This window comes from Solanum lycopersicum, chromosome 6, assembly GCF_036512215.1.
Source record: "Solanum lycopersicum chromosome 6, SLM_r2.1".
In the NCBI taxonomy this organism is placed as follows: Eukaryota; Viridiplantae; Streptophyta; class Magnoliopsida; order Solanales; family Solanaceae; genus Solanum; species Solanum lycopersicum.
Window position 1 is genome coordinate 50,629,881 of NC_090805.1, and position 15,337 is coordinate 50,645,217.

Genomic DNA, 15,337 nt, shown 5'->3' on the forward strand with positions numbered 1-15,337 from the left:
GACCTTAAGTGGTGGTTCCTAACTATACACATCTTCAAATTTTCATTTTACCACAATTTTCTTTCCTATATAATAGGTTTGTTCGTATTAACTTAGGTATAGAGTACAAATTGATTGTTTCATCAGGTATTTATTATTTTTTTATTAGGATACGTGAAGTCAAAGTTATTTCAAGTTAATAACATGTACATATTTGATGAATTTTTGAGATTGAAAAAAACTCATCAAAATTACTGAATTTGATTCAGCACCTAATCAAAGCTCTAGCTCCGACCCTAAAGACATATAAAACAGGTATATTTTAATTTTGACCATCAAAATGCTTAGATTAATGAAAGTAATTATATATCTTTTTTAGTTAGTGGTGAAACACTTTCACCATACATCACGACCTATATTGACGATAACTGGATTATAAATAAGTGAAAATCCAACCGTTGTGATACAAATGTAGAGTCGAAAGCAATGATGAGTCAATTTTTTCCCACTATAAAAGAAAATTTCTTGATATAAAAAAATTTAACAATTTATCTGATATACAATTAATTCTCACAGTTACGTGTGCAGTTTAGGAAAAGATCGAATCATAATAGTCTAATGTATGTAATTTTATTTTTCATTTTAGGAAAAATTATTTTAATCGCCTTAAATTCATGACCTCCTAATCATATAGCAATAAGTATATCAATTACACAAATATTGCTCCTTTCAATTTATCGTATATACAATATGTAAAATGAATAAAAATGTCTTACCCCGAATAAAGGGAATTCAATTGAAAAGACCTTAATACTACGAATCAAAAATTATATTTGTAACTTTTTCATGTTTGTGTCGAAATTTACTTTACTTCTACTTTATAATCTATTATTAAAATGGAATATTTCCCCTTTTCTCTTTTTTTTTGTCTGAAAATATTCTAATGGAGTAGTATTTACTATTCCTTCCGGTCTATAATTTATTTTTGTTATAGAATATTCACTTTTTACTATACTTTTTTTCTGAATTTTCGTGGTAAAAAATTCTAAATCCATCACTACTTTCGTCCATTCTACCCCACCACCGCCACTATAACTACCACTTTCACACTTACTTATATTTCAAGAAAATATTTTTCGGAAAATAATTTCTAAGTGACGCTTAACACACCCATACATGTAACTCAGGCCCTGCCTCCTGCCAAACACATTTTCACGTAAACATCTCCTATTTAAGATATTTCCCATCTATAAAACTACACATATTCTTCTTCTTTTGTTATTTATTATTACTCATCAAACTTTAAACATCTCTAGTTTTTTTTTTCTTCCAAATTTAAAAAAAGAACTGAAATGTCTAAACAATGGATGAGCTTAGTTGGAGCATTATGGTTACAATCAATGGCTGGAACAAACACAAATTTTCCAGCATATTCTTCGCAAATTAAAAAACTATTATCAATTTCTCAAATTCAACTCAACAACTTAGCATTCGCTTCGGATGCTGGAAAATTACTTGGTTGGTTTGCTGGAATTGCAGCTAATTATTTACCTCTTTGGTTAGTTCTGTTAATTGGTTCAATACTTGGATTGATTGGTTATGGAGTACAATATCTTTTCCTCACAAATCATATAAATTCATTATCGTATTGGCATGTATTTTCACTCACTTTTTTAGCTGGAAACAGTATTTGTTGGATCAATACTGTATCGTACATCGTATCGATTCAGAATTTCCCTTTAGATAGACAAATTGCAGTTGGAATATCAACTAGTTATATAAGTTTAAGCGCTAAGATTGTTACTGATATAGTTGATGTTGTTAACGTTTACGCCCCGAGTAAAAGGGCTGAAACTTATCTATTGATGAACTCTGTTTTACCCCTGTTTTTCGCCATTGTTGTTGCTCCAGTGATTCGGGAGATGAAAATTGATAAATCGAGGAAGTTATCAGATGGATTCCGAGTTATGTTTGTTATTACTATCGCAACGGGGATTTATGCTGTGTTCACCAGCGTAAAACCTGCAATTTCGAAGCTATTGCCAAGTTTATTGAGTTTAATTGGAATGGTGATTTTTTTGTTGTTACCAATCGTCGTCCCGTTGGTTGAGAATATGAAAGAACATTGGCATGGAAAATGTTGGATAAGAAGAGATCCAAGGATTTGTGATTTGAGTAAATTGGAGGAAGATGTTAAAACACCAGAGGAGGTGATTAAAGAGGATAGTGATGTTGGGTTTGAAGTAATGGAGGAAATTGGAGCTAAGAGAATGTTGATGAAATTGGATTTTTGGTTATATTTTTTTGCTTATTTGTTTGGTGGAACATTGGGTTTGGTTTACTTGAATAATTTGGGGCAAATTGCTGATACTCGTGGATTTACTGAAACTTCTTCATTGGTTTCGCTATCATCTTCATTCGGCTTCTTTGGTCGTCTTCTTCCTTCGCTCTTCGACTACCTTTTCTCCAGGTGCAAATTTCTCTTTACATATTTATTCAAAATTTGCTGATTTAATTAATTTTACATTTTTGGGGCCTTACTAGATAATGAACTAAAAAAAAATTAGCTAAGAATATTAAAGGTTTATATAAGTCAGTCTTGTATTAATAGATGAGAAAAAAAAGTATGCTATTTATAAAGTGTTGGATATTATAAATGGCGTGAGGTCTAATGAGGAAAATTATGTTAATATCACATTAAATTTAGAGTATCCTTGAGTTGTTTTAACCTAACAAAGGGCATCTGAATCAATAATTTGATAAGATAAGTATAGAGGCCGTGCATTAGGTCTATCTAGGAGTTGTTTTATCTTTAGTTGTAGCTGAAAAAATACATACATCCAGGTGTATGTGAACAAGTCATTGGTAGTAAAAAAGAAAAATGATCTCCTTATAAGCTGATGAACACTCTTAATCGTATGATGTCTTTAGGAGAAAATAATACGAGATTGATCCATAGCAGACAATAACATAATACATACTATACTAAGAGTATCCTTAGATTTTTGATTTACGTCATGAAGTCATAGTATGGTCCATTTAAACATAAACGTTCCATACCCAAAGTTCCATTAATTTTGGAAGATAAAATCTGAAAACAAGAGTAGAAAAATGATGGGCACTATTACACCATACTTGTTGTCAGTAGTTTTAATGCTTTTAATGCAAAAGCAATTCTTGAAAGAATGTTAATAGTTGGTTGTAGTAAAATTTATGGAGCCGCTTGTTATGGTGACATTAATTTGTGTGTGATAATTAATATCAGAAAACCCAAATATAATCATCACCATTCATTTTATTTTTTCTTCTAAATATTTTAGACCAAGTATTTTCATGCATTTAATTCACTATATAAAAATCAGCTTAAGTATATATTAGCTAGTCTTATATGGTACATATACTTCGTGTTCTTATATTAAACACATATTAATTTGAAATTGCCCGGCTTTAAGCAACACAAATGTCAAATCAAATTATATATTAAACACAAATATTAATTTGAAATTGCCTGGCTTTAAGCAACACAAATGTCAAATCAAATTATACTTGACATGAGATTTAAAGCTCGTCTAGATTGGTTAAAAAGTCGATCAAATCTATTTTTAAATTAATTTTTTAATTTTGAAAAATGTTTGAATAATATAAAAAATAAATCAAACATGACTTAAAATAAGTTACGAAGTGTTTGATAAAGTAAAAAATGACTTAAAATAAGTCGGAAATCAAAAGTAAGTCTTCCCTTAGCTTTTATTTTTTGACTTGAAAATTATTTAAGTTTGATTTTTTATTTTTAACTTAAAAACTACTATTTTAAGTCAATCCAAACAGACTTTTAATTTGGTTTATTAGCATATATAGATGAAAACGCAAGTTATAAAATATTATACGTATATTTGCTGACTATTTTTTTAGGTCTCAGAATGGGTAGATTAGACACCTCATTTTGCCACATTACATTAAGTGCATTACACACACTTTATTTTTTTTACTTATTATGAAAAAATGTCTAATATGAACAAATAAAAGTACTCAATATGTTATAGTCATAGTTGAAATGTCTATGTGAAATATGCAGACAAATTTAAGAAGCTGATAACCTCAACCTATTTTTATCTATTTTCTATGGTTTAATTTACTGACACACTTTTCTATTTAGTTAGTCTAAAAAATATATATATATACTCAAAGCATGTCTTGGCCCAAAAATAATTTTGATGTATATAGTTACCGTTTATTGTCCTTTACTTCACTTGATAGTGTAAATATTCTTTTTACATGGTCACTCCATTAGTTCATATGCTAAAAATAATTGATGAGATTATCGTGGATAATACAAGTCAGTGACAGAGTTAGGTGGAGGCTTATGGATTTAGACGAATTTACTAGCTTTTTCATAGATCTTATGTTTGTATTAGAATTTTTTTTTAAAAAAAATTGTATATATTATTAAGTTGTCAACTCCAAACAAATTAATTTAGAATCCTAAACTCCTATTATTGGTTCCGCCTGAGATGTAGGCCCACTGTGAATAGTTACACGTTATTATATGTCAATTTTAGTGAGATGATTCAGAAAATTTATGTACTATCAGTGCTCAGAACTAAAACTCGTCGATTTATTATTTATTTCAGGAGTAAATATGCAATATCAAGACCAGCTACGATAGGTTTAACACTAGCACCAATGACAGGAGCTTTCTTTTTACTACTCAACAATAGTCACATTTCACTTTATATTAGCACAGCTATAATTGGAATTTGCACTGGAGCAATCACTTCAATTTCAGTGTCACAAACCACTGAACTATTTGGGACCAAAAATTTTGGTGTTAATCACAATATTGTGGTAGCAAATATACCAATTGGTTCATTTATATTTGGTGATTTGGCAGCTATGCTTTATAGAAAAAAAGAAAATTCACTAGGTAGTTGTTTGGGAAATAAATGTTTTCAAGAAACTTTTATTATATGGGGTTGTCTTTGTTCACTAGGAACATGTCTTGCTTTTATTCTTCATAGAAGAACACAAAAATTTTATACACATTTACGTGGAGGATATTAATAGCTATATTTATGTAATAGTATTGTTTAGTGGTAAGACGTAACGTTAATGTATAGTATATATTATTATATTATATAATGTAAATAAAAGATTTTGGTAAACGATTATGTACTGTGTTATATATAAATGGCATTTTTTTAGCCGAATGAATTATAGTTGTTGATTCTCATTATGTTCGCTCTAACGACGAAATCAGGACTTTACTACGAATTATTTAAATGTAATATATAACATTATTTATTATATATACATATAATTTTTTTGACAAAAGTTGTTAAGCTGATCATTCGTCTCTTTTAGCGAAACGAAGGATATTCAACTGACTGTCTTTCCGCTGCTATGGACAAACTGATTCTTTTTTGGCTATATGTGAAATCGAGAATAAAATATCTACCGAAGGATGTATAAAATATTGTTGGGAAAATCCAAAAATATGTCAACTTTCTCCTGTTGAACTCAAAGACACGAAGTCATGATATTGATGCAAAATAATTAATTAGAGAATTAAATTTTTGATGTATTAGAATATATGAAGTAGGTGTGATCCTTAAATAAAAATGTACCAATTTATCAATGCCAACTGCAATTTTAATGAAAACAATTTTTGGGACCCCAATAATATGACCATATTGAAGTTTATTGTCCATGGTTTTCAAAAATAGAGGGTACGTGGGAGGCGTATCACAGTATCACACCTTTATATATGGTCACTATAGATAAGAAAATCGTTGTCCGTTTGGCCATTACATTTAGTAGTGCGTGTTTGGACAGTTCGAATTTAATACTAAAGTTTCGATTAATTAAGTAGAATTTGACTTAAGATCTTTTGAAGTTCGAAATTGAACTAAATACTCGTGCTAATATTTATAATTCAGTTATGAGAGTTATTCATGAACAGCGCATTTTGTGTTCACATATGTAAATAATAACTTCGTAGATCATGGCCATATATCATCTTTCAAAAGCAAAGTAATTATGTGACCTTTTTTTTTCTCTCTATTATATAGTAGTAATACCTATGTTTATAAGTATAATATAAAGCAGAAATATATAACTCAAAAATAAAAAATAAACATACTATTCATATTTTATTCAGTGTGAAAATTAAAAATTTCGTTGAGAATATTCAAGATTTATTATATATGGAAAAAAAATTGATCTATATATTTTATACAATTTTCAATAGGGAAAATTGTATATAATAACAAACTGATAATCTAAAATAAATGGAGTAACTAGGGTTTGATTTAATTGTGCTCCATAGCAAACGTTTGCAAAAAATTGTCAGACGCCTCTCTCCCAAATATCTCGCTCGTAACTCTCCTCCAATCTCTCGCTCGCTTCCTCACTTTTTATACAAACACAAGTGTATAAAAATTGTTTTTAATTGTATAAAGCAGAAAAAATTGTATAAATACATATATTTTTGTTCCCCTCTCTCTCCTCTTCCAGATCTCGCTCGCCATCCTCGCCCTTCTCACTTATACAAACAGAAGCGAAATGCATAAATTACGTTTCTGTTTGTATAAAGCGTGAGAAAATTGTATATATACATGCAAGTACATATATTTTCGTCCTATGCACTTATAATTATATCATAAAAAGTATAAATTTAAGGAATCCCATAGTGTAATACAATAATTGCATTCTATCCCGACAAATTTAGTATTTACTAATAATCCCTTAAAATTGCCGTGGCGTGATACATTAGTATGTTGTGATACATGGTAAATGATACACAGTAACTTAAAACTGTTAAGATCAAAAAGGGGGGGAAATGGAACATTTAAATTTGTTATCTAAATCAGCTTAAATTACGGTAACAATTCATTAATAAGCATTAATTCAGCACGTAATTGGATAACAATTTCAAATTTTGAAAATTCAAGATTATATCATCTAGTTTGAAGACATTTTTATGAACATCCAGTTATTAAACTTATTGACTGATACATGATAACAATTTTCAAAAACTCATGATACATAGAAAATCATATGATACATATCAAATTCATATATCAATGCATCGTTTAAACACTATAACACACTGAGTCGATATGTATCAGCAAGCACACTTGATGGCGCAGTTATTAAACTTATTGACTGATACATGATAACAATTTTCAAAAACTCTTAGGAAATCATATGATACACATCTAATTCATGTATCAATGCATCGACTACCACACTATAACATACTGAGTACTTATGTATTAAACTTATTGTCTGATACATGATAACAATTTTCAAAAATTCATGATACATATGAGATTCCTTTACTAAATTTTTTACTAATTTCGACAACAATGGTTGCTGCTTCTTTTTTTCTTTTTTTGGTGTATTTTGTCAACCTTTGATTTAGATGATTCGCCAAAATCTTTGTTTGAATCCTTTCGAACATTCATAGGATCATGCAAAGACTTTTTTCTATTTTCTTTCCAATTTTCATTGTCCGAATCATAAATCCTTCTATTAGTAAAAGGATCAATTAATATGATGTAATAGAACAATGAACAAAAAAAAAAAAAGAACCGATGATGGAGTAAGAAGAACAAGAAGACCTAGAGACGGCTGATGTAATATAGCAATGAACAAGAAGAAGAAAATAAGAAAATAAGAACAGATGATAGATTAAGGAGAAGAAGAAGACTATAGACGGATGATGGAGTAAGAAGAAGAAGAAGAACAATGGTCCAATTTTCAAAATTTTTTGAATTTTGAAATTCAAAATTTCATATTAAATGTTGTGAAACGTTTTTAATTAAAATTAATAATTCAAAATTCAAAAAGTGATTCAAAAGATTGAGGAAATGTGTGTTATAGGAGAGAGAACACTATGTATCTCTAAACTTCTATTAAAATTAAAAAAAAAAAGAATTATGTAATATTTAAAAAAAGAAGGGAAAGTTAGAGAATACTAAACTTATAATTGTGTATTTAAGTTATTTTTCCTAATAAAAATACCCCCTGCCCAGTTTCTTTTGCCTTTCTCTCTTTCTCGTTTTATACAATTTTCATATTATATCTAATTTCTCTCTTTCTCATTTTATACAATTCAATTCAATTGTATATTTCTTGTCAAGTCTCTTTTGTCTTTCTCTGTTTCTCATTTTATACGAATTCAAATTGTATATAATCGTTCTATACACTTATTATAATACAATTCGTTTTATACACTTCGTTTTTATACAGTTCTCTGTCCAATTGTCTTTCTCTTTCTTGTTTTATACACTTCATTTTATACAATTTACTTCAATTTTATATATATATATATATATATATATATATATATATATATATATATATATATAGCGAATTATACAGTTTCTATGTTTGCTATGGAGTGCAATTATGCAAACTTTGTTATAGCATACAAATATAAAATTTTTATTTGCTATATATGAAAATTGTCCTTTTCAATATACACAATATTTTTTTTTAACGAAAAATATTCAATAATATAAGCTACATGTTGATACGCCATTGATTATGTTATTATTTTGATGTGATTGCTATTTACTTATTAGATCATGCATTCACCCTCTGAGGACTGTATTACATTTAATATATGATCTTAAAAATCTAATTACTTGTATAAAAAATGCATCATATACCTACATGATTGGACATCAAAATTATGTTTTTATTTTATTTAAAACAGATCTAATGTCATATAATTGGTATTCGCGATCAAACAACAATTGGATTATATATTAATAAACCTAAAAGTTCTCAACCACAATGCATTTGTCTTAGGTAGGACATGTTTTACCCTAAAAGACTTCCTAACTCCGAATTAATTGAATTCCAATACATATATTGAATTTGACAATTAGAATAATTGTCGAGTCATATATAATATTTTTTTTTTGTTTCAATTTAGGTGATACTTTTCATTTTGGAGAGTCAAACAATTTAAATTTGATCAGAAATTTGCACATAGAATATAATCTTCCATTTTTTTAAAATAATTTATTTGAATCTTAAAATTCGAATACTATCATAATTGGGACGGAGAGAGTACTAATGAAATTTCAACCACTATTAATTGGTACAACAATAAAAACAATAATTTGTTCTCATCTGATAGTCTATAACAGTCCTGCAAATAATAAATTTTGGGAGAAATTCTTGATGGAGGACCATTTAAAGAAAAAGGTTGACAGATGAAAGTGTTTTTGGTATGGAGGAAAATATTACTCATATTTGATTGGTCAAAATATTTTGAAAAATATTATTTTTGGGAAAACAAATACCTTAAAAATGAAAAAAAAAAATTCTCTAATAGGAAAAATAAATTTCGAAAATAACATTTCAAATTCATTGTCTCATTTCCGGACCCACACGACATCCTAATCCATGCCCCTTGACCATCCTACCCTTAAAACCCCACTCTCGATTTTCTTGGGGGATTAACATGAAAATTTGTTGCAAACTTATTTTCCAGCAAAATTTCATACTAATACCTAGAAAAATTCTTATGTATTTCACAGTTTTATTGTAGTGTATCCCATCTCGTCCACATAGTATTTTATAAAGATACATAAATAATATTTTTTACTTAATACCGAATACTAAAAGAAACAATTAAAATTTTCACTTTTATTTTCCAACAAAACATTGTCCTAGGGTAGGCAACAAAGTTTGTTAAGAGTTAGGCATTTATGCTAATTTTACTTTGTATAGGCAAACTATCACATTATACTGTCCTCTAACAAGTTCTTTGCTTTATTCCATATAAATATATGTTATTTCCCCTTTTTCAAAGCTTTATAGAAGGACAAAGACCAGGCACCAAGATTGTGCTTCATATGAGGATTATAATTGTTAAAGAGTAATAAAATTATTCATGTCATTTGAGGTGAAAAGGTACTGGTAGATGATCGTAAAATTAATTCATAAAAATATGATTGAGATATCTTTATAAATTTTTTTCTTTGAAATTGTTTTTCATGTTGTATTTTTATATTATTTGCTTTCTAAATAGTATATGAGTGAAGAAAATATTCAGACAAATGATGTTATTGCAGAAAGTTTTAACTATATATAATGTATATAGGTCCATAAGAAAACGTTTAACAATAAAAAGAAACTCTATTTTTTAAAATATGTTTATATGTAAAAAAATTATAGTTTTGTTTGATAATTAGACATATTATTATAAGAAAAAATGGAAAAAGAATTATAAAAATAAAGCTTGGTTAGAGTATTTGGGAAAGTTCAGCTATCACGTATATATTGTTCAAATTATCTTAAATTTGGAAATGATAACTCATCATTACACAACTTATCTTAAATTTACTTGTTTATTTAACATTCCTAACATGTTACAAAGAAAAAAAATGGCTTGATATAATACAACATTGTACGTCATAAAATATAAATATTTTTAATCTTCTAAAGTAACCACCAAGGTGAAGATAGGACATTGAAAATAAATAGAAAATTTCAGTTTTGCTCCTTTTTTTTAGTGGAAGTTTTACTCACTCGATTATATCTAGATGTATTTTTTATTTTTATATTATGGATCTTTTGACTTATATGCCTGCATAGAGAAAAAACATTGGACTTAATTATCAGATTCTTCAAAAAAATTAGCCTGTTCACACTAATCACCAAATTATTAATCCAATAGTCCTTTATTTATATGGAAATTGAACAAACCCAATCAATTAATTTTTTAATTATGTATACCAAATGTGAAATACGAACACCCCATTATCATATAGCTTTAGACTTTTTATTATTTGTTTATAATTATTATCTTTTAAAAGCTACTTTTTGCGAATACATAGTGATAGTGGCTAAGTAAAACAGGAATTAAATTGATTAAAGCAACATATAACACCATTATGGTGCAGGATGGAATATAATATGATAATATTCGAAATTTATTTATCTGATTAATTTAAATTCGTATGTTTTAGTATGATTCGTACTGGAAAGTTATTTTGAAAATTTTCTAATTAAACAAGACTTAAAAGTTGATATCTCTCATATAAATAGCTGAAAATTTGAAATATGTACATGTGATGTAACTCTAGCTGAAAATTTGAAATATGTACATGTGATGTAACTCGTAAGTCCATAATAAATATTTATTCAAATCAGATCGATATTACACCAACTCAATTCAATTTACCATGGTTAAGTTAACAAATTAAGCAAGAATATGTTATCTTGTCCTTCTAGGGAATCTTTACTATTTGACCCCCATCACAATATTTTATTATTTTCACTGTCCGAGTTTATATGATTCATTTTTCTTTTTAAACAGTTCAAAAAAGTAATATATTTTTATATTAAGTAATAGTTTAATTTTTAAATATCTATTCTACCCCTTGATTAAATGATTTATAGCTACACAAATATCTTTCACTTATTTTAGACCACAAATTTTTGAAAGTCTATTTTTCTTAAACTTAGTGTCAAGTCAAACTAACTTATATAAAACGGGACGAATGATATATATATATATATATATATATATATATATATATATATATATATATATATATTTATAAAACAGGTAGATTATCAACAAGCTACTAGAGTGAACTTTGACCTAATTTATACATAAATGGAAATGAAAGTCAAAGATTCAACTATAATTATCATCTATAAAAGGCAACAAAAATGTTAATCTCTTTCATCATTATCAGCAGAAAATAATTAACTTGCTGTTTATCTCATACATTTTTCATTTCAATAATCTTCTTAGTTAAGATGGCATTTAACTTGTCTATGTTTATAATTATGTTTTCATTAATTGGAATTTGTTCAGCCGATTTATCTTCGGACTACTATGAAAAATCATGTCCAAAAGCTATGTATACAATTAAAAACGCTGTGGCGAATGCTGTTACGAACGAGCGACGCATGGGGGCCTCGTTGCTTCGTCTTCATTTCCATGATTGCTTCGTTAATGCACGTTCACTCTTTAACGCTTTTATTTTTGTGTCTCACGCAACTGACATAAATTGTATTAATTCCTTAATTTAACATTTATTTTTGTATCTCACACAACTGACATTTACAGTGACACGTCACGTTTTTATTTTTAGATTCTTTCCAAGATAAAAGAGCGACAACATATTAAGTTGTGGACTAATAATGATAAAAAATTTCGTTTATTTATTTATTTCAAAATATTTATGTTTTTTTTTACAGGGATGTGATGCATCTGTATTATTGGATGATACGTCTGATTTTACTGGAGAGAAATCAGCAAAACCAAATTCAAATTCAATAAGAGGTTTTGATGTGATTGACAAAATCAAATCTCAAATAGAAAAATTATGTCCTGGAATTGTTTCTTGTGCTGATATTATAGCTGTTGCTACACGAGATTCTGTTGTGCTCGTAAGTATTTTAACTAGAACTCGTTTAGTTGTCTTATTTTAAGTGTTTTAAGTCAAAACAATTTCAGCCAATCCAAATAGACTCCCTATCCATCAACAAATTTTTAAAAATAGCCATTTCCTAAACCCAAAATATTCAATTTAAGTAATAAGCTCGAACTTATAAAAGTAAAATTTAATCATAGTATTATGGACGAATATCCAAAAATGTTATGAAATTTCACTCTTCATTAAGTTTGAAATTCACGATATTATCATACATTTCAGAAATCATGACATTTATGTTATCAATTTGTCCCTTGTTATTAAAGTTCAAAATCAAGATATTGTTGTGACTTGTGGTATTTCTACATCAAAGTGGCTATATCTTACACAAATTTCCAAAACACTGGCTATCTTTCAAAAATCAGTTCTATTAATGGCTATTTCATACAACTTTTACAATTTCAAGTTCCATAATAATTTGGGCCATAATTATGATTATAACTCCATTAAATTTGTTGGACTCAGTTAGGTGGGCCTTCATGGACAGTGGAATTAGGAAGAAGAGATTCAACAACAGCAAGTTTGGATACAGCAAATAGTGATATACCTTCCCCTTCATTGGATCTTAATGACCTTATTACTAATTTTGCCAATAAAGGCTTCACTGCTAAAGAAATGGTTGCTCTTTCAGGTAACAAACTTTTTCTTATTAAGATGATTTTATGTAAAATTAAATTAAATTTATAACGATAACATATCCAGCTTAATCCCACAAAGTAAGGTCTGGAGAGGATAAAATATATACGTATACATTATCCCTATCTTAGAGATGGTAGTAGCATTTTCTAAATTGAAAATAATAGTTCGAAATAAGTACTTAGGCCCGAATAACCATATATATATACATACACACAAATAACATGACGTAGAAAACCACTTAATTCATGTTGCTATCTATGTGTACGACAATGATCATACATACAATGTCAGTGTATATAATTCAAATTTGTTTGACTCCAATTATTTTGCAAAGTATTTAACTAAGTTTATATTGTCGGTTTATAGAAGTTAAAACCAAAAAAAAAAAAAAAACTAAGTTTAGTTTACTAATTGATATGTATATTTTCATGTATATAGGTGGTCATACAATAGGCAAAGCACAATGTACAACATTCCGAGCACGTGTATACAACGAAACAAACATCGATTCATCTTTAGCTACATCGTTGAAATCCAACTGTCCTAGTACTGGTGGAGATGATACCCTTTCATCACTTGATGCAACGACCCCTGTATTATTCGATAATCATTTCTACAAAAACTTGGTTAACAATAAAGGAATACTTCATTCTGATCAACAATTATATAGTGGCGGTTCTACAGACTCTCAAGTGAAAAGTTATAGTACTAATCCTATAGCGTTCGATGCGGATTTTGCAAAAGCTATGGTTAAATTGGGGAATTTAAGCCCACTTACTGGAACTAATGGCCAGATTCGTACTAATTGCAGGAAAATCAATTAATTAAGTAATTTAGCTTGAACCTATAAATTTTTATAGTATGTTTGATTATGTGTGAGTTAATTTTAAGTTTGTATTGCGAAAAAAAAAAATCTCAACTTTTAATTTATAATGTGTTTGTATTTTTTGTTTTAAGAAGAAACAAATGTTTGCATGAATAAAGACTTTAATTTTCCAAATTTATCGGATGTCCAAGAAGGGAGTTAAAGTTTTCAATTAATTGAATTGTGTAATTTTAATATATTAGCTTGTGAATATTAACAAATTCATCATAATTATTAATTATTCCACTTTTTAATTACTTAAATGTTATGTTGAGTTTGTGTTGTTACACCATATTCGACACTAATATTGACTAATTAATAGAAAAATAGAATACGTTTTTTTTTACATGAAATGACCTTAAATACATATTGTTGGTATAGCATGTTACAAATAAAATATATTATCATTGAAAATATAATGTCAAAAAATGAATAAATAATCATTCGGGTTGATGCGAGTCTACTGAAATATAATCTACATTGATCCAACAGATTAATTAAATGACACATAATTGAGTTTCATGTTTCATAACCTATATAAAAAAATCAAACTATTTTTTAATTAAATTACCAACATCTTGAGATTGAAGAACTATTTTTTTTTATAAGAATAATCTTGAGAAAGAAAGAAAAAATAAAATAAAAATGACTCTGCCGCCTGTATAATTAACACATATATAATATCTACGTCTAATTATGTTATTATTCATCTAAGTTGACTTACATGATTTTAAAATATTTTAATTAAATGGACATTGTATACTTTATAAAACCTACATATTTTTCAAGACAAAATGGGAACCATATCATTGAAACTAATTAATAACCCATGTGATCATGACTTAGCAGTATGAATAGTGTCTGCCTAATTTTATAATATTCCAATATTATTTTGATGTAAACATGTATATACTAAAATCATTTTTAGAAAATACAGGTATAGCATTCTTTGACTGATCCAAACCCTCTCAACTTAGATAAACTTTAAAAATAATAACCATAATATGTTAAGTGTAATTTATCAAGTTACTGTAAAATACTTACAAGTATTTAGAGGATATCTTATGTATTAAATTTTGGCGGTTATTTTTTATACATAAATCTTTTATATTATATTTTAGATCTGTTTCTGTCAATTAGTTTCTATCTATGAACCTTGTATTATATTTTAAATCTGTCTTTGTCAATACACGTATGTCAGTACCAAGAAAAAAAAATTCCCATTGTACTTTTTTTTCTTTGTTAGTATAATTTATTTCTTTTATATTATTACTTGCCAATTTAGAAATTATAATTTAGAATAGAGTGGCTAGCTAGGCTATAATATAACTAATCCTACTCTTTTGATGAACTCCACACGCCAAGAAAACTCAAACCACATACGTTA

General features: G+C 27.7%; 2 protein-coding genes across 2 annotated transcripts; both read left to right on the forward strand.

The window, feature by feature from the left end:
- The first annotated feature begins 1,102 nt into the window (after nucleotides 1-1,102).
- Nucleotides 1,103-5,190, forward strand: LOC101248212 (protein NUCLEAR FUSION DEFECTIVE 4). Its single transcript, XM_004242443.5, has 2 exons — nucleotides 1,103-2,449; nucleotides 4,611-5,190. The coding sequence occupies exons 1-2, from the start codon at nucleotides 1,332-1,334 to the stop codon at nucleotides 5,038-5,040; spliced, it is 1,548 nt and encodes a 515-aa protein (XP_004242491.1). The 5' UTR covers nucleotides 1,103-1,331; the 3' UTR covers nucleotides 5,041-5,190.
- A 6,499-nt stretch (nucleotides 5,191-11,689) lies between these two features.
- LOC101248494 (cationic peroxidase 1) lies at nucleotides 11,690-14,085 on the forward strand. The gene is made up of 4 exons (XM_004242444.5): nucleotides 11,690-11,967; nucleotides 12,211-12,402; nucleotides 12,912-13,077; nucleotides 13,524-14,085. The coding sequence occupies exons 1-4, from the start codon at nucleotides 11,767-11,769 to the stop codon at nucleotides 13,907-13,909; spliced, it is 945 nt and encodes a 314-aa protein (XP_004242492.2). The 5' UTR covers nucleotides 11,690-11,766; the 3' UTR covers nucleotides 13,910-14,085.
- The last annotated feature ends 1,252 nt before the right edge of the window (nucleotides 14,086-15,337 follow it).